The sequence below is a fragment of the Scyliorhinus torazame genome, chromosome 18 (assembly GCF_047496885.1).
Source record: "Scyliorhinus torazame isolate Kashiwa2021f chromosome 18, sScyTor2.1, whole genome shotgun sequence".
Taxonomy (NCBI): Eukaryota; Metazoa; Chordata; class Chondrichthyes; order Carcharhiniformes; family Scyliorhinidae; genus Scyliorhinus; species Scyliorhinus torazame.
The window spans coordinates 36,804,486-36,825,683 of record NC_092724.1 but is presented as its reverse complement, the minus strand read 5'-3'; the positions used below and the strand labels follow the sequence as shown (position 1 = coordinate 36,825,683).

General features: G+C 49.1%; 1 protein-coding gene across 2 annotated transcripts in view; it reads right to left on the bottom strand.

Moving 5' to 3' along the window:
• The window catches only part of myo1f (myosin IF), a 220,602-nt gene that overhangs the window by 55,903 nt on the left and 143,501 nt on the right, over positions 1–21,198 (bottom strand). For both annotated transcript variants that reach the window (XM_072482569.1, XM_072482568.1), the window contains exons 17-18: positions 17,836–17,942; positions 9,215–9,313 (exon numbers count right to left, since the gene is read on the bottom strand). In XM_072482569.1, the coding sequence (XP_072338670.1) occupies positions 9,215–9,313; positions 17,836–17,942 (206 nt within the window). The remainder of the gene's footprint in view (positions 1–9,214; positions 9,314–17,835; positions 17,943–21,198) is intronic.

Below are 21,198 nucleotides of genomic sequence, written 5' to 3'. Positions count from 1 at the left end.
GCCCCCCCCCCCCACAGGCTTGCGTGGTTCAGACGCCAAGTCGTCCCGGGGGAGCCCGCTGCTATTTCTGCGGCCAGGCGAAACACCCCCGGCAGCGCTGCCCGGCCCGCGCAGCGATTTGTAAGAGCTGCGGGAAAAAGGGCCATTTCGCGGCTGTGTGCCGGTCCCGGGAGGTCGCCGCTGTCCCCGGAGAACAAGGAGTCCTGCGCGTTTCTAATGCTCCCCAACCCCCCCAGCGCCCCATGTGCGACCCGCAGGCGCCGCCATTTTGGGTCCCGGCCACCACGAGGGGAGGAGGGGCGCCGCCATCTTGGGACCCCCCTGACATGTGCGATGCATGGGGGCGGCCATTTTGTCCACCCCCGCCGCCATCTTGTGACCCCCCAGCCATGTGCGATGCATGGGGGCGGCCATTTTGTTCACCCCCGCCGCCATCTTGGACGGCAACAACGGACCCCAGTGTCGACGGCTCCACGGGGTCCGAGGAAGACGCTCAAGCACTACAATCACGTCTGGCCTCAATGACGCTGGACCAAGCACGGCCCCGGACGCTCCAGACGACGATAACAACGGTGCTGATAAACGGGCACGAGACACCATGCCTGGTCGACTCCGGGAGCACAGAAAGCTTCATCCACCCCGACACGGTAAGATGCTGTTTTTTGACCATCTGTCCCAGTGCGCAAAAGATTTCCCTAGCTGCAGGATCCCACTCCGTACAGATTAAAGGCTTCTGCATAGTGACCCTAACGGTGCAAGGGAGGGAGTTTAAAAACTACAGGCTCTACGTCCTTCCCCAACTCTGCGCGCCCACATTACTGGGATTAGACTTCCAGTGCAATCTGCAGAGCCTAACCTTCCAATTCGGCGGCCCAATACCCCCACTCACTATCTGCGGCATCACAACCCTCAAGGTAGAGCCCCCATCCTTGTTTGCAAACCTCACCCCGGATTGCAAACCCGTCGCCACTAGGAGCAGACGGTACAGCGCCCAGGACCGGACATTCATTCGGTCCGAAGTCCAGCGGCTACTGAAGGAAGGCATAATCCAGGCCAGCAATAGTCCCTGGAGAGCACAGGTGGTAGTAGTAAAGACAGGGGAGAAGCAAAGGATGGTCATAGACTATAGCCAGACCATCAACAGGTACACACAACTAGATGCGTACCCTCTCCCCCGCATATCCGACATGGTCAATCGGATTGCCCAATATAAGGTCTTCTCCACCGTGGACCTCAAGTCCGCCTCCCATCAGCTCCCCATCCGCCCAAGTGACCGCAAGTACACAGCCTTCGAGGCAGACGGGCGATTATACCACTTCCTAAGGGTCCCATTTGGCGTCACAAACGGGGTCTCGGTTTTCCAACGAGAGATGGACCGAATGGTTGATCAACACTGGTTGCAGGCCACGTTCCCGTATCTCAACAACGTAACCATCTGCGGCCACGATCAGCAGGACCACGACGCCAACCTCCAAAAATTCCTCCAGACCGCTAAAGCCTTGAACCTCACATACAACGAGGACAAGTGCGTTTTTAGCACAAACCGGCTAGCCATCTTGGGATATGTAGTGCGCAATGGGATAATAGGCCCCGACCCCGAACGCATGCGCCCCCTCATGGAATTTCCCCTCCCTCACTGCTCAAAAGCCCTAAAACGCTGCCTGGGGTTCTTTTCATATTACGCCCAGTGGGTCCCCCAGTACGCAGACAAGGCCCGCCCCCTAATACAGACCACGACCTTCCCTCTGTCGACAGAGGCTTGCCAGGCCTTCAGCCGCATCAAAGCGGATATCGCAAAGGCCACGATGCGCGCCATCGACGAGTCCCTCCCCTTCCAGGTCGAGAGCGACGCCTCCGATGTAGCTCTAGCGGCCACCTTTAACCAAGCGGGCAGACCCGTGGCCTTTTTCTCCCGAACCCTCCACGCTTCAGAAATCCGCCACTCCTCAGTGGAAAAGGAAGCCCAAGCCATAGTGGAAGCTGTTCGACATTGGAGGCATTACCTGGCCGGCAGGAGATTCACTCTCCTCACGGACCAACAGTCGGTAGCCTTCATGTTCGATAATGCACAGCGGGGCAAAATTAAAAACGACAAGATCTTACGGTGGAGGATCGAGCTCTCCACCTTCAACTATGAGATCCTGTACCGTCCCGGAAAGCTGAACGAGCCGTCCGATGCCCTATCCCGCGGCACATGTGCCAACGCACAAATTAACCGCCTCCAAACCCTCCTCGATGACCTCTGACACCCGGGGGTCACTCGGTTCTACCACTTTATAAAGTCCCGCAACCTCCCCTACTCTGTGGAGGAGGTCCGTACAGTCACAAGGAACTGCCACATCTGCGCAGAGTGCAAACCGCACTTTTTCAGGCCGGATGGTGCACACCTGATCAAGGCTTCCCGTCTCTTTGAACGCCTTAGTCTGGATTTCAAAGGGCCCCTCCCCTCCACCGACCGCAACACATACTCCTGAATGTGGTGGACGAGTACTCCCGTTTCCCCTTCGCCATCCCCTGCCCTGACATGACAGCGGCCACAGTCATTAAAGCCCTTAACACCATATTCACACTGTTCGGTTGCCCCGCATACGTCCACAGCGACAGGGGGTCCTCCTTCATGAGTGACGAGCTGCGCCAGTTCCAGCTCAGCAACGGTATAGCCTCGAGCAGGACGACCAGCTACAACCCCCGGGGGAACGGGCAAGTAGAGAGGGAGAACGGCACGGTCTGGAAGACCGTCCTACTGGCCCTACGGTCCAGGGACCTCCCAGTTTCGCGGTGGCAGGAGGTCCTCCTGGACGCCCTCCACTCCATCCGGTCGCTACTGTGTACTAGCACTAACCAAAAGCCTCATGAGCACCTCCTTGTCTTCCCCAGGAAGTCCTCCTCTGGAATGTCGCTGCCGACCTGGCTGGCGGTCCCAGGACCCATCTTCCTCCGAAAACATGTGCGGGCGCACAAGTCGGACCCGTTGGTCGAGATGGTTCACCTCCTCCACGCGAACCCGCAGTACGCTTACGTGGAGTACCCCGACGGCCGACAGGACACGGTCTCCCTGTGAGATCTGGCACCCGCCGGCAACACGCACACCCCCCCGACACCAATCACCCCCTCCCTGCCACCGGCGCACCCCGCGACCGCCCCCTTCCCGGGAGGATCGGTCCTCCTCCCAGGTCCGACCAGAAGTGAAGTTGAAGCACAAACCGTAAGGCTCCCGGAGACGACAACACTGGAACAAGCACCACCACCGGGGCCGAGGCGATCGACAAGGACGACCAGACCGCCCGACCGACTCGTGGCATCGATGTAACACTACAATGTTGTGGACTTTAATGAGAACTTTTTTTTCTTTATCCCACTTACGAATACTGTAAATAGTTCAAAACAAAAAAAACCCTGTACATACTGTGATGACATGCAAAAGTTTTCCTCCCAGGACCAGCCTTGTAAACCCCTACCACCATGCGAAGCACCACCCCGCCGGGTTCATTTTTAACAAGGGGTGAATGTGGTAGTATGCATTAGGGGTCATGTGGGACTGTGAAGCCGTGATGTCATTGGCTGACAGATCCCGGGTCCTGGTTGGCTGTTGACCTCTAGCTCCGCCCTGAAGGCGTAGTATAAGAACCAGGAGTTCTCCCCCGCAGGCCAGTCTGTTACTGAACTGCAGGGAACAAGTCACGCCTAATAAAGCCTCATCGACTTCATCTCTATTCGTCTCTTGTGAGTCTTTGTGCGCTACACACCCAAAATCTGCACCAACTTTCAAACACTCCAAACTCTGCACCAAGCTTCAAATACCCCAAACTCTGCACCAACTTTCAAACATCCCAAACTCTGCACCAAGCTTCAAACACCCCAAACTCTGCACCAACTTTCAAACTCCCCAAACTCTGCACCAACTTTCAAACACCCCAAACTCTGCACCAACATTCAAACGTCTCAAACTCTGCACCAACTTTCAAACACCCCAAACTCTCCACCAACTTTCAAACACCCCAAACTCTGCACCAACTTTCAAACACCCCAAACTCTGCACCAAGCTTCAAACACCCCAAACTCTGCACCAACTTTCAAACACCCCAAACTCTGCACCAACTTTCAAACACTCCAAACGCTGCACCAACTTTCAAACACTCCAAACTCTGCACCAACTTTCAAACACCCCAAACTCTGCACCAAGCTTTAAACACCCCAAACTCTGCACCAACTTCCAAACACCCACATTCTGCACCAACTTTCATACTCCTCAAACTCTGCACCAACTTTCAAACACCCCACATTCTGCACCAACTTTCATACTCCCCAAACTCTGCACCAACTTTCAAACACCCCACATTCTGCACCAACTTTCAAACATCCCAAACTCTGCACCAACTTTCAAACATCCGAAACATTGCATCAACATTCAAACACCCCAAACTCAGCACCAACTTTCAAACACCCCAAACTCTCCACCAACTTTCAAACATCCGAAACATTGCATCAACATTCAAACACCCCAAACTCTGCACCAACTTTCAAACATCCGAAACATTGCATCAACATTCAAACACCCCAAACTCTGCACCAACTTTCATAGTCCCCAAACTCTGCACCAAGCTTCAAACACCCCAAACTCTCCACCAACTTTCAAACACCCCACATTCTGCCCCAACATTCAAACACCCCAAACTCTGCACCAACTTTCAAACGTCCCAACGTCTGCACCAACTTTCAAACACCCCAAACTCTCCACCAACCTTCAAACACCCCACAATTTGCCCCAACTTCCAAACACCCCAAACTCTGCACCAACTTTCAAACGTCCTAACCTCTGCACCAACTTTCAAACACTCCAAACTCTGCACCAAATTTCAAACACCCCAAACTCTGCACCAACTTTCAAACACCGCAAACTCTGCAGCAACTTTCAAACACCCCAACTCTGCACATACACACAAAATCTGCACCAACTTTCAAACACCCCAAACTCTGCACCAAGCTTCAAACACCCCAAACTCTGCACCAACTTTCAAACACCCCACATTCTGCACCAACTTTCAAACACCCCACATTCTGCACCAACTTTCATACTCCTCAAACTCTGCACCAACTTTCATACTCCTCAAACTCTGCACCAACTTTCATACTCCTCAAACTCTGCACCAACTTTCATACTCCCCAGTCTCTGCACCAAATTTCATACTCCCCAAACTCTGCACCAACTTTCAAACACCCCACATTCTGCACCAACTTTCAAACACCCCAAAATCTGCACCAATTTTCAAACACCCCAAACTCTGCACCAAGCTTCACACACCCCAAACTCTGCACCAACTTCCCATCTCCGGCTGAGCTCAGCCTCATTGACCTGAATACAACTTCCTGTGAGACCCTTAAAGGGAGGTATTGCAAACTGACATAAAAGTCCATTAAAAAGGGCACCAGTACGGCATATATAATCTAACTATCCAGCGGAAAAACCTATACAATGAAAAGTAAACATTCAAAAATGTTGGGCGAGATTCTCTGGTCTGCTAGCCGCGTCCTCTCCGGCAGCGGGATTCTCTGTTCCCGTCACCTGCCAATGAGATTTTCCATTGTGGCCACTCCACGCCGCCGGGAAACCCATGAGCGTAGGTACGCTGTGGTAGTATGCATTAGGGGTCATATGGGACTGTGAAGCCATGATGTCACTGGCTGACAGATCCCGGGTCCTGGTTGGACGTTGACCTCTATCTCCGCCCTGAAGGCGGAGTATAAGTACCTGGAGTCCTCCCCCGCAGGCAGTCTACTACTGAACTGCGGGGGAACAGTCACGCTTAATAAAGCCTCATCGACTTCACTCTATTCGTCTCTCGGAGTCTTTGTGCGCTACAATTTATTAAGCGTGACTGTTCCCCCGCAGCAAGGGAGGGAGTTCAAAAGCTACAGGCTCTACGTCCTTCCCCAACTCTGCGCCCCCACATTACTGGGGTTAGACTTCCAGTGCAATCTACAGAGCCTAACCTTCAAATTCGGCGGCCCAATACCCCCACTCACTATCTGCGGCCTCGCAACCCTCAAGGTGCAACCCCCGTCCTTGTTTGCAAACCTCACCCCGGATTGCAAACCCGTCGCCACTAGGAGCAGACGGTACAGCGCCCAGGACCGGACCTTCATTCGGTCCGAAGTTCAGCGGCTACTAAAGGAAGGCATAATCCAGGCCAGCAATAGTCCCTGGAGAGCACAGGTGGTAGTAGTAAAGACAGGGGAGAAGCAAAGGATGGTCATAGACTATAGCCAGACCATCAACAGGTACACACAACTAGACGCGTACCCTCTCCCCCGCATATCCGACATGGTCAATCAGATTGCCCAATATAAAGTCTTCTCCACCGTGGACCTCAAGTCCGCCTCCCATCAGCTCCCCATCCGCCCAAGTGACCGCAAGTACACAGCCTTCGAGGCAGACGGGCGATTATACCATTTCCTAAGGGTCCCATTTGGCGTCACAAACGGGGTCTCGGTCTTCCAACGAGAGATGGACCGAATGGTTGATCAACACGGGTTGCGGGCCACGTTCCCGTATCTCGACAATGTAACCATCTGCGGCCACGATCAGCAGGACCACGACGCCAACCTCCAAAAATTCCTCCAGACCGCTAAAGCCTTGAACCTCACGTACAACGAGGACAAGTGCGTTTTTAGCACCAACCGGCTAGCCATCCTGGGCTACGTAGTGCGCAATGGGATAATAGGCCCCGACCCCGAACGTATGCGCGCCCTCATGGAATTTCCCCTCCCGCACTGCTCAAAAGCCCTGAAACGCTGCCTGGGGTTCTTTTCATACTACGCACAGTGGGTCCCCCAGTACGCAGACAAGGCCCGCCCCCTAATACAGACCACGACCTTCCCTCTGTCGACAGAGGCTTGCCAGGCCTTCAGCCGCATCAAAGCGGATATCGCAAAGGCCACGATGCGCGCCATCGACGAGTCCCTCCCCTTCCAGGTCGAGAGCGACGCCTCCGACGTAGCTCTAGCGGCCACCCTTAACCAAGCGGGCAGACCCGTGGCCTTTTTCTCCCGAACCCTCCACGCTTCAGAAATCCGCCACTCCTCAGTGGAAAAGGAAGCCCAAGCCATAGTGGAAGCTGTGCGACATTGGAGGCATTACCTGGCCGGCAGGAGATTCACTCTCCTCACGGACCAACGGTCTGTAGCCTTCATGTTCGATAATGCACAGCGGGGCAAAATCAAAAACGACAATATCTTAAGGAGGAGGATCGAGCTCTCCACCTTCAACTATGAGATCCTGTACCGTCCCGGAAAGCTGAACGAGCCGTCCGATGCCCTATCCCGCGGCACATGTGCCAACGCACAAATTTACCGCCTCCAAACCCTCCACGAGGACCTCTGCCACCCGGGGGTCACTCGGTTTTACCACTTTATCAAGTCCCGCAACCACCCATACTCCTTAGAGGACGTCCGTACAGTCACAAGGAACTGCCACATCTGCGCAGAGTGCAAACCGCATTTTTTCAGGCCGGATGGTGCGTACCTGATTAAGGCTTCCCGCCCCTTTGAACGCCTTAGTCTGGATTTCAAAGGACCCCTCCCCTCCACCGACCGCAACATATACTTCCTTAATGTGGTGGACGAGTACTCCCGCTTCCCATTCGCCATCCCCTGTTCTGCCATGACCGCGGCCACAGTCATTAAAGCCCTGAACACCATATTCACACTGTTCGGTTGCCCCGCATACGTCCACAGCGACAGGGGGTCCTCCTTCATGAGTGACGAGCTGCGCTAGTTCCTGCTCAGCAACGGGATAGCCTCGAGCAGGTCGACCAGCTACAACCCCCGGGGGAACGGGCAAGTAGAGAGGGAGAACGGCACGGTCTGGAAGACCGTCCTACTGGCCCTACGGTCCAGGGCCCTCCCAGTTTCACGGTGGCAGGAGGTCCTTCCGGACGCCCTCCACTCCATCCGGTCACTACTGTGTACTAGCACTAACCAAACGCCTCATGAGCGCCTCCTTGTCTTCCCCAGGAAGTCCTCCTCTGGAACGTCGCTGCCGACCTGGCTGGCGGCCCCAGGACCCATCTTGCTCCGAAAGCACGTGCGGGCGCACAAGTCGGACCCGTTGGTCGAAAGGGTTCACCTCCTTCACGCGAACCCGCAGTACGCTTATGTGGAGTACCCCGACGGCCGACAGGACACGGTCTCTCTGCGAGATCTGGCGCCCGCCGGCAACACACACACTCCCCCGACACCAATCACCCAACCCCCCCCCCTTCCTGCCACAGCCGCACCCCGCGACCGCCCCCTTCCCAGGAGGATCAGTCCTCCTCCCAGGCCCGACCAGGAATGAAGCCCAAGCTGAAACCGTAAGGCTCCCGGAGACGACAACACCGGAACAAGCTCCACCACCACCACCTGGGCCGAGGCGATCGACACGGACGACCAGACCGCCCGACCGACTCGTGGCGTCGATCTAACAGTACAATATGTGGACTTTTAACGAGAACATTTTGTCTTTTCCTGACGATTACTGTAAATAGTTTGAAACAAAAAAAACCTTGTACATACTGTAATAACATGCAAAAGTTTTCCTCCCAGGACCAGCCTTGTAAACCCTTACCACCATGCGAAGCATCACCCCGCCGGGTTCATTTTTAACAAGGGGTGAATGTGGTAGTATGCATTAGGGGTCATGTGGGACTGTGAAGCCATGATGTCACTGGCTGACAGATTCCGGGTCCTGGTTGGACGTTGACCTCTATCTCCGCCCTGAAGGCGGAGTATAAGTACCTGGAGTCCTCCCCCGCAGGCAGTCTACTACTGAACTGCGGGGGAACAGTCACGCTTAATAAAGCCTCATCGACTTCACTCTATTCGTCTCTCGGAGTCTTTGTGCGCTACATACGCTACCGGCGCAACGGAGAATCCCACCTGTTGTATTTGCATTTATTTGGTTAATTGTATTTAATTTTCCTTCTTACATTATATGGTGGGAAGGAAGGTGAGGGGTGAGGGTCAGGGTTCCACAGAATTTCACAATATATTACAGGCTTTTCTAATCAAACTCATTGCCCTATGAAAACACCTAATTGCAGCTGGTGACCTTAATAACAATGCTAAAGATGCTGAAGAAAATCCCAATTAATTTTTCGGTATCTCTGAAAGAGAGACACTGTTGGGAAAATTTCCCCTTAATTGCCACCAAGAGCGGCCAAAATGAAGAAGGTACCGTTGTATGAACTTTGGGAACGCTCTCCTGTAAGCAAAGCCTGCTCGTCGGACTCGGATATTTTCTTTCAACCCAAGATATTCAACTTGATGCTTCGCTCTGAAAGATTTGGAAATGAAAACAGAGATCAGAAACCGTATTCGTACCTCAGTCCAAGAAGGAATTTTTTGGGGGGTCAGATGGTAATTGACACATCTGGGCATTCCATAAAAGATTCAAACAGAATTGCTGAGAAATCATAAGGAGCTCAGCTATACATAAAAAGTGTTTGGCTGAGCTTCTCATAGAAACATCCCACTTGATAACCTAGCAAGCTGTTAAATGGTGAAAGCCAAGGACACCCAAATGCATACAGGTAATCAAGTGGAGGTTACTTGGTTACAACGACGCAGCTTACCAGCACTCGCAAGCGTCCACAGCTTGTCCAGGTAAAACAATCCTTACTGACAAGATATTGGTTTTCAGGTTATTTGCAACCAAGTGAGAAGAATCTTAGGCTTCAATGACCGTCTATCATCAACATCTTCCTGGAGTTCTGCAAACCCAGTGTGTCACATGCACTTTGATTTAGGGTGCGATCTACCCGAATGGGAACAGAATCCGGTAGCGCTGGGTGTTTCCTGGCGCTCGGAGCACCGAGGAACACCGCGCCATCGGGTAGATTGGTGGCCGAGGAACAACTTAGTCTTGTTACCTGCAGAGGAGCTCCACTCGCCACAACACCACAGTGAAAGATGAGATTGGGACGCCATTTGTAAATGGCTCTCGACCCCAAACCCCCCCCCCCCCCACCACCAAGTCCCAACCCACCTCTACAGGGGTGCAACAACCCCCCCCCCCCTTCCCCACATACACATCCCCAGTACCCATGCAGGACACCCCCGTGCCCAATCCCCATCACAGGAAAAATGCCTTCCTGACAGTGTCCCTCCCAGCACCACCTGGGCACTCTGGCAGTGCCAGGCTGACATCCAGGTGCCAGGGTAGTACCAGCAGTGCAAGTGTCATGTGAAGGTACCTTTAAGAAATGGATGTTTAAGCAATGTACCTTTAAGAAATGCAGTGATGTCAGAGTGTGGGTGGAGCTGGGTTTTTAGTTCAGACATTTTGCAGTTTAGTTTCAGTTTTGAAAAGAGCTTGGGGAGTGTCTGTGTTTTGCAGTGAGCTCGATCTGCTGTGGTCTCTGCCATGAAAGACTATCTCTGGATCATTTGGGTGATTTAAACTCATAATAGTAAAGCCTTTAATCTGATGTGTTTCTGTTTAAAGGTGTTAAGTCTCATGGATGTTAATAGGAATATCTGAAGGATTATTTAGTGTTGTAATATTTTCGGGGTTATCTTTGAAGTAAGGGGTGTTAAGAGATCCAATGTTTATTTAAGAGGTTACGTTGAGTTCATGGAATAAACATTGTTTTTTGTTTAAAAACCCACGTGTCCATAATTGTAATCCCACACCTAGGGAACAAGCCGTGTGCTCGGAAAAGCAACAATACATTAAAGGGGGAGATTGGTTCAACTCCATGATACATTTTGGGGTTCTGAAAACGCCTCGCCCATAACACAAGGGTGTGTTGGTTTGTGGAGACCAACACAGAAGAACACTCGCCGTAGGTCTCCAAGCTGAAGGGAATAGATCTAGCTGTCTCACTTTAATATGCAGATTTGCTAAAAGATGACCCCGCCCACAATTGACAGGGTTCACCTTGCGACGTCTCGCGAGATCGTGTTACATCTTGCGACATGTGGCGAGCTAGGTAGATCCCAGAAGAGGGATCACCCAACACCTACTCGATGTGCCGCCTTTTGGGCATAACATTGAATTTACAGTACAGGAGGCCATTCGGCCCATCGAGTCTGCACCGGCCCTTGGAAAGAAGCCCACGCCTCCACCCTATCCCTGTAATCCAATCTAACCTTTTGGACATTAAGGTACAATTTAACATGGCCAATCCACCTAACCTGCACATCTTTAGACTGTGGGAGGAAACCGGAGCATCCGGAGGAAACCCATGCAGATACGGGGAGAAAGTGCAAACTCCACACAGTTGCCCGATGCCGGAATTGAACCCGGGTCTCTGGAGCTGTGTGGCAGTAGTGCTAACCATTGTGCGATTGTGCCACCTGTAACGTGGCCGGTAGGTCTTAGTTTCAATCTTCTGTCAGTCGGCGTCCATTTGCAGGAATCTTGGTCTTGCTCGTAAGGAGCCGAATCGATAGTTGGTCATTGGACTAGTGACAGACATGGATTTGAGACCTCACTTGTTGCACAACAATGAGTTACTTTTGTATGATGCGGTTAGTAGCAAGTTCACTTTGAAGTATGCAAGAGCATTGCCACCATCCTCCTGGCCAGACAATAGGCACAAACGACCTGTGTGAAGAAGCAGTAACTGCTGGCATATCTAGGACTCAGTGAAGACAGACACTGTCCCATGTAAACACCGACCCACTTATGCCCTCACTTCCACTCTATCCCCGTAACCCAATAACCCCTCCTAACCTTTTTAGTCATTAAGGGGCAATTTATCATGGCCAGTCCACCTAACCTGCACGCCTTTGTCTGTGGGAGGAAACCGGAGCACCCGGAGGAAACCCACGCAGACACGGGGAAAACGTGCAGACTCCGCACAGACAGTGATCCAGCAGGGAATCGAACCTGGGACCCTGACGTTGTGAAGCCACAGTGCTAATCAGTTGTGCTACCACGCTGCCCTTAACATGTAGATAGGTTAAGTGAATGGGCAGAAAACTGGCAGATGGAATATAATGGGGGAAAATGTGAAGTTGTCCACTTTGGCCGGAAGTAGAGAAAAGCAGAATATTATTTAAATGGAGCGAGACGAGAGATGCTGAGGCACAGAGGTATCTGGGTGTCTATGTACATGAATCACAAAAAGTCAGTTTGCAGGTACAACAATTAAATAGGAAGGCAAATGGAATGTTGGCTTTTATTGCAAGGGGGTTGGAGTATAAAAATAGGAAAGCCTTGCTACAACTAGGTGAGACTACACCTAGAATACTGTGTACTTCTGTTTGCCTTATTTAAGGAGGGACATACTTGCATTGCAAACAGTTCACAGAAGGTTCACTAGGCTGATCCCTGGGATAATGATTTGCCTTATGAGGAAAATTCATTGACGCACTATCAATTACGATGAGATGAGAGTAGAGAGTAATCAAGGCTTTATAAAGCAGAGATGTGTTACCTCCTGCAACTGCTGCCGAAATAGCTGCAGCTCGGTGAGCACACACATTTATACTCCGTCTACTGGACGGAACCAGCAGGCAGGGATCTACCCCCGGACCTGTAGTACAGGAACCTTACCGTATTACCTCTCATATACGTATTATACAAACAGTGGTGACTACCATACTCATCAGAGTTAAGAGGAATAAGATGCGATCTTATTGAAACATAGAAGGTTCTTTTGATTTGATTGGATTTATTATTGTCACATGTATTAGTATACAGTGAAAAGTATTTCTTGCATGCTATACAGACATAGGGAAGGAAGGAGAGACTACAGATTGTATTGGTACAGTAATAACTGGGATGTAAGGAAAAGATCAACTTAATATGAGGTAGGTCCATTCAAAAGTCTGATGGCAGCAAGGAAGAAGCTGTTCATGAGTTGGCTGGTATGTGACCTTAAACTTTTGAATCTCTTTCCTGATGGATGAAGGTGGAAGAGAGCATGTCCGGGTCGCGTGGGGTCCTTAATAATGCTGGTTGCCTTTCCGAGGCAGTGGGAATTATAGATAGAGTCAATGGATGGGAGACTGGTTTGCGTGATGGGCAGCACAGTAGCATAGTGGTTAGCACAATTGCTTCACAGCTCTAGGGTCCTAGGTTCGATTCCTGGCTTGGGTCATTGTCTGTGCAGAGCCTGCACCTTCTCCCCGTGTGTGCGTGGGTTTCCTCCGGGTGCTCCGGTTTCCTCCCACAGTCCAAAGATGCGCAGGTTAGGTGGATTGGCCATGCTAAATTGCCCTTCGTGTCCAAAATTGCCCTCAGTGTTGGGTGGGGTTACTGGGTTATGGGGATAGGGTGGAGGTGTGGTCTTGGGTAGGGTGCTCTTTCCAAGAGCCAGTGCAGACTCGATGGGCCGAATGGCCTCCTTCTGCACTGTAAATTCTATGTACTCTATGATGGACTGGGCTACATTCACGACCTTTTGTAGTTTCCTGCGGCCTTGGAAAAGACTTCTGAATTCTGAAGAGACATGACAGGGTACATGCTGAGAGGATGTTTCCCTTCATGGGGAATCTAGAACTCAAGGGCACAGTTTCAAAATAAGGAGTCTTCTTTCCTCAGAAGGTCTTTAATGTTTGGAATTCTCTTCTCCAGTGAGCAACACCATCTTTGAATATATTCAAGACTCACTTCGATAGATTTTTGATCGACCAGGGAGTCAAGGCTGGAACTTGGCGTTAACGTCAGTCAGATCAATCACGGCCTTATTGATTGGTGGGGCAGGCCAGAGAGGCCGAATGGCCTACTCCTGCACCTATTTTGTATGATCTTAAAATGGGTGTAAATTGGGATAAATCATCAGAAACAACTGGTGCTCACGGAACTGCTGATATATCTTCTTTTGAGTTTTAAAATTCAATTGGTGGGATTTTCCTGCTGTTCCTGCGAATGGGACCTTCCGAAATTCCCCTGCTGTGGGTTACCCGGATGTGAACAATGGGAAACCCTGTTGCCAGCAGCGGGACTTGCAGAATCCCGCACATAGATGCCGCCAACATCTTTCAATCACAACAAACACAGCATTTTTACAAAGCTACATGTAGCATTGTGAGTATATCCACACCACATGTAGTACAGCAGTTCAAGATGGTGGCTCGCAACCGTCTCAAACCTCTGGGCACAAAATGTATTTTTATGACAAAGTTTACACTAATAAGGTAAAAACAGTCAGTTTCGGACCAGTATTCTTATTTCCCTGCTTTGCTGGTGTTCCATTTTAAAGTATTCAAGACCAGTATTCTTATTTCCCTATTTTACTGGGTTTTTCTCTTATTATAAAAATACATTTGGTGCCCAGAAAATGCAAGGACAATGACTTTATGCTGTGCCTGAAAATATGGCCCTAACGTTGAGTTCCCTGAATAAGCACAATGGGAGAATACTCATATTTCAGGTGGTGGGGGTAGGGGGGTGCTGGGGGCATTGGCCAGTTGTGTGGGCACAGGTTTGCTTGGATCGGTTTGATGAACCAATGAAAAGACTGAAGAACTTTGGGCATGTTTTAGTTTGGTGGCTAACTCACTTGCGCCCAAATGTCTGTGACCTATAAACCACAAAATTGATTTGTGCCCAATCAGGTGTGCCTCTGGGTGTTAAATGGGGGAAGCTCCAGGCCATGAGCTTTTCCCCACAAAGGAAGTTTTAAACATGAGAAACTGCATTTAGAGATATATGCACAACACTCTTCAAATGGCAAAAGCTAATTTTCCTCTTTTAATTCCCACATGATTACTTGTATTCAGTATGATGAAAATGAAACACAATTGATAAGCTGAAGGTCACAATAACTAAATACAGTAGTGCTGAACAGAAATTGGAGCCTAGTTCTGTGTCTTTGAGTTTTGAAGTAATGCACTTGTAGATTTTTTTTTGCTTGCCAGCCCAAGAACTGACAATAAGTGTTTGGAATACAAAGGTAGTTTTAAGCAATTTATATTTGTATTGGAAAACATTAAAAATAAGGTATCGTTTTAAGCGGGTTTAATTTAATGTTTTTGCACCTGGAAGGGTAAATCCTAAAGATAGATTCATGCTGGTGTTATGGGCCAGGGTTTAGAGAACCTCAAAGTGTATCATGGAGTTCACCTGACCCACAACTTTTAATAGATTGTGGTATGGGGAGCACACGGCCCACTCTACAGGTGTGGTACAGCAAAAATGGAAAATAATTTTTCAAAGCAAAACAATGTTTATTCTATGAACTCAAGTTAACCTTTTTAAAACATACAGTGAACATCTTAGCAACCATTAATTTAAATACAACACCCAAAGAATAAAACACTAAGTAATCCTTTAAGCTTTTCCTTTGTGGTAAACCACTGTGTTGCATTGTGTTGTGTTGTACATGCCTGGGCTTTTCCCGGCTGGCTCCGCCTGTGGCTCCTCCTCTTGGGCTCATGGTATAAAGGTGGCTAGCCTCCGCCCCAGTTCGGGACCAGAGGCCAGGAGGCTAGCTGTTTAGTGTATTAAAGCCTCAGTTACATTCACTCGTCGTGTGCTTATTGAAGGTATATCACTTTTTAACATCCATAAGACTTGAAACACCTTTTACCAGAAGCACATTAGGTTTACATTCACTACTGAGGACATTTATAATTCTGAATTCACCAAATAATCAAGAGATAGTCTTTTCATGGCAGAGAGATCAACAGTACACCTGCTCTGTCTGGCTTCAGCTCCAACACTGAAAATAAAACTAAAACACACCCTGCAGCCTGCGCAAAAACAAAAGTAAAAAACTGACAGACAGCCCAGCTCCACCCACTCTCTGACATCACTGCAGTAATAAACACCCATTTCTTAAAGGTACTCTCACTACAGATATTTATATACATACCCATTTATAAACAACCATTTCTTAAAGATACTCCCACATGACACTTGACAACGGTGTTTGTATGTGCAGGGAGTTGCTTAGGTTCCAACTGTATTTCTACAGAGGATAATAATAATAATCTGTATTATTGTCACAAGTAGGCTTACATTAACACTGCAATAAAGTTACTGTGAAAATCCCCGAGTCACCACACTCCGGCGCCTGTTCGGGTACACTGAGGGAGAATTCAGAATGTCCAATTCACCTAACAAGCACGACTTTCGGGACTTGTGGGAGGAAACCGGAGCACCCGGAGGATACCCACGCAGACAAGGGGAGAACGTGCAGACTCCGCACAAATAGTGACCCATGCCAGGAATCAAACCTGGGACCCTGGAGCTGTGAAGCAAAAATGCTAACCACTGTGCTACCGTGCGTTAAGTCGTGAAGAATAAATAGAAGTAAGTCAGTGCCTAGCAACAGGAGGCCACTTTCCAGAGGGAAGGGCTTTCCTTTGTTCTTAGTTTTAACTTGAAGCCAGAGCAGTTGAAGAAAGGATCTCGGGGAGGGGGCATCTCTCAACTCTGCCAGGAGAAACTGGACAGGGCAAGGCAGTTGCAAAGGTGCAAGCTTCCTAAGGAACAAGATGCAATCCAGAGAACCAAGGAACAGAGACAGAAAGGATTTCTTAAAACGACTGAAGTTAAGAGAGCACAGACCAAGTTATTGTTCAGAAGAATTCAAGAAAGAGTAAACAAGGTGTTCTGAGTTAAAGAGGCAAATGCAGTAATTAGATTTAAAGTGGGGCAGCAGAATTCAGGGGTAGATGAATGTCTGAGCCATTTTGATATGGTCTGGGACTCGAGGGTTAAAGCAATTGTGAGCAGTTTGCACAGCAGTCAAGACAAAGAAATCCGAAAGGGATTGGTGTAAATTCCTGGACTGGATCCATTATTAAAAGTGGAGCAGAAACTGTATTTAAAAGTGTCATTTGGAAAACCTGTTCTGGATTTCGGAATGCATACCATCAAGGGAAATCATAATTATAAGAGACGATTTTAAAGCATGTTTTTGGGAGTGAAGTTTGGAAACTCTCATGACAATCACCTGGGGTATTCTGGGGATATATCCACAAACAATCACTTGGGGTTCTGAGTGGAGAGCGTATTTGCCCACAGTCATCTTGTGTGCTTAAAATGAATGTTGTGTTAATTAGACCATTGCAGCCTAAGGTGCACTTTGTAATCTGTGTTAATCCTAAAACTTGTGTGTAATTGTTAAACTAACGGGGGAGTAAAGGTATTGTATTAATAATCCAACTTTTCACTTTTAATAAATGTTCTTTCCTTGTTGCTAAAATTAATTAGTGGTCCTGTGACTCTGTTCCTCCACGTTTTATAAAAATAAATAAAAGTTACCGTCTTTTGAGTCAGGGTTCCAATCTGGGATCTTCCTGTCCAATTATAACATCAACTGAGGTTGTAACATAAGCAATGAGATGGTGGCGAGCCGCCATATCAAACCGCTGCACTCCATTTGGCGTAGGTACACTCACAGTGTTACTGGGCAGGAGGTTTGAGGATTTTGACACAACTGTTGATTAGTTTTAGGAAGGATGCAATTTTCTTCTCACAGAAATATTCACGGATGCCACTTTGTAGCTGAATTACAGTACAACAATTCACTTGTGCAATGAAACTGCCGCTAGTGCGGTTTTGCTCAGTTTTTCTGTTTATCCCCAACATCATGTGGAACGTTTATCCCATTCCTTGTTGCCCTTATTTTACAACTGTGCAACCTGCCAGTCTGTTTCACAGATTATAAAGAGATTAGCCCAGTAGCATGGACTGGAGATACATAGTCCAATTGATGTCCCACACCACAATCTGAAGCTTCCCTACAAATGCCCACTTCCGTTCCCAGCTGGTTTTATACATGGAGATGACAACAGTTAAAAACTTTGCACTGAAGGAGAAAACATTTTGAAATGGGTACAGGACCAGGAAGCTGTTCCTAACGACAGGCCAAACAAAACCAATCAAAAACTGACCTGCTTTCCTCCCAATCTTTGGGCCTCTTCGTCTCATTGGGTTTTATACAGCGAATGTAGTGTGGAGTACACTTCATTAACCTGCTTACCAGGTCATTTGCTTGTTTCTAAATCAGAGGAACGATACAAATATGTTAACAACTTTGAAAATACCCACAATTGTTAAATCTTGGATTCCATATGGAAGGAAAGCCAATTTCTTCCAAATAAGGAGACAACGGTAATAATTTTCTGCATGCAGTTTCTGAGGCCAGTCATGACTCAAACCATTCAACTTCATACAGGAGCTTGCATTACAGATTAGTCTTTGCAGAGGCTGAGGGACAAACCAGAATCACAGTTTAATGCTCTTGGAGCAAGTGAAGACTGTACACGTGATTAATTTAGATGTAATTTTAGTTAGCACATTGTATAAATGTACAGCTTTACTTGAAGTACTTTGCTGTACATCAGGACTGGAATACTCCAGCTGTTGGGATTCTCTGTTCCCGTCGGCAGTGTGCCCCCGCCTGCGGGGCTTCCCGGCGGCATGGAGTGGCTTCAATGGGAAATCCCAATAACCAGCGGCAGGAAGAGAGAATGCTGCTGCCAGCGAACTGCGGGCCAATGAGAAACACGCGGCTGGGGGGCATGAGCATCCAGTCCCAGGTTTGTGATGAAAATGAACCACTTCTGTCTAAGATTTACTTTACAGGTGTTGGCTACTTTAATTCATTACATAAGGGGTTAAAAATCAGCTTTGTTACAGAATTAAAGGGAGACACTTTAACATTGGGGTATTCATAGGTGAGGGGGAGGGAGTGGGGGCTTAATATCGATGAATGTGTCACTGTGCCTGAAAGCCACCTCCAACGCGCCAGCTTCCAGGTTTAATTTGGCATGTTCAGGCGTGTGTGTGTAACACCTCCAGTGAGGTGGGTAGGCTACTTGAATATGTAATTACTGAAATTGCAGTGGAATTTTAACTCACATTTAAAATAATGTTGCATGCAAGAGTTTCCCAAAACATGCCATTGTAACCAAGGCAATATATGAAGAGGGCGATTTGTGGGACTTATTGTTTATTGCTACAGTTGCATGACTTTAATTCAGTGCTCACAGTTGCCTTCCGCTCTTCCACTGGGTAAGGGTTTGCTAAGAGTACTTGCGATGAAAGGTTCCCCCCCCCCCCCCGCCCCAGATCATCCAGAAGTAGTTGTGAACTGGAAGGGGTTCCATTCCATCAATGCTCAGCTGGTGTGCAACCATGAAAAATGGTTTAGCACTTATGTCCCAGATTTCTGAAAAGCTGCAATGAAGCTGTCAGCCTGCAGCAGGCCGAGTTTCCTGACCTCATCAGGTCTGGAAGCAGATTTAAGGCATGGTAACAAGGAGACAAGGGACACCCTCTTCAATCTTGACTGGTGACACTCGAAGGAAACATAACCAAGAGCAGTATTGTGTATGTCACATGAGGTACTAGGAGGCTGCTCAAATCCCTGCCTTGAACGTTTAGGTGCTCTTGGCTGCTAGTCTCTAGATTCTGAATCCTGTGACCTGCCCCTGCCAAAGGCTGCTCTAACCACACCTGTGCACGGGCTGACCAAACAACTGGGATGCAAGGCTGCATATCGGATACCGCCTAGAAGTGGGGGCAATGGCAGCAGGTGCACTTTGACTGAGGTTCCAACTTCCATGTGTCCTTTCACCATCATCCCTCTCAGGGGTCAGCACTCTGCTAGCAAGCAGCTTGGCGTAGATTAGTATGACTCTGTAAGACCAAACTAAGGTATCGGCCAGCCCATCTAATGCATCGGACATGTTGGTATCCAGAGTTGGCATGGCTGTGATCAAGGCCTGCATGGACCCAATTGACTGCTGCCAGTGATGTTCCATGGAGTTGGCCGCACTGATCTCGGGAAAGAGGAAATCCACTGCAGAATGATCGCCAAATCTTTGTGGGTAATTTTGTTCAAGGTCAGTGGTGAGTGCTGTTGTCTTGCCACTAATCACAAAATCTGGGCCTATATCTCTTTTTGTGGGGCAATGTAAAATGTTGTTTTTTAAAAAAATATATATTTTATTCAAATTTTTCGGTCAAACCAAGACAGTACAAAATTTTCCCCTTTTGCAACTTTAAAACAATATAAATAATGATGATGACCGTTTTTTTTTAAGAATAAATAATATATTAACTAGACGGCAACTGCCAGCAACAAAAATAAAAACTAGCCAATATCCAAAATAATAGAGTCACAAAAACCAATATAAATAACTCATATACAAACACCTGTACAAAACCCCTGAGGGCCCGGATGGGCCCTCCCCCCCCCCTCCACTCTGCCCCCCGCCCCCCCCACCCCCCTCCCCCCTGGGTTGCTGCTGCTACCTTTCCCATTTCCCTTATCGTTCTGCGAGATAGTCAAGGAACGGTTGCCACCGCCTGGTGAACCCTTGAGCCGAACCTCTTAGTGCGTATTTTATCCGCTCCAATTTTATAAACCCCGCCATGTCGTTTATCCAGGCCTCCACGCCTGGGGGTTTAGCTTCTTTCCACATAAGTAATATCCTTCGCCGGGCTACGAGGGACGCAAAGGCTAAAACATCAGCCTCTCTCGCCTCCTGCACTCCCGGCTCGTCTGCAACCCCAAATATCGCCAACCCCCAGCCTGGCTCGACCCGGACCCCCACCACCCTTGAAAGCACATTCGCCACCCCCACCCAGAACCCATGCAGTACCGGGCATGACCAGAACATGTGGGTGTGGTTCGCTGGGCTTCCCGCGCATCTCCCGCACCTATCCTCCACTCCAAAAAATCTACTTAACCTTGCTCCAGTCACGTGCGCCCTATGTAGAACCTTGAATTGTATCAGGCTGAGCCTGGCGCATGAGGACGAAGAGTCTACCCTACTTAAGGCATCTGCCCACAGTCCCTCCTCAATCTCTTCCCCTAGCTCCTCTTCCCATTTCCCCTTCAGCTCCTCCACCATTGTCTCCTCCTCGTCTCTCATTTCTCTGTATATATCTGACACCCTACCATCCCCCACCCATGCCCCCGAAATCACTCTGTCCTGAATCTCTTGCGCCGGGAGCCGCGGAAATTCCCTCACCTGTTGCCTCGCAAAAGCCCTCAGTTGCATATATCGAAATGCATTCCCCGGTGGCAACCCATATTTTTCTGTCAGTGCTCCCAGACTCGCAAACGTCCCGCCTAGGAACAAATCCTTCAATTTCACAATCCCTGTTCTCTGCCAAGCTTTAAATCCCCCATCTATCTTCCCCAGGATGAACCTGTGGTTGTTCCTTATCGGGGACCTCACCGAGGCACCCGTCACTCCCTTATGCCGTCTCCACTGCCCCCAAATTTTCAGCGTTGCCACCAC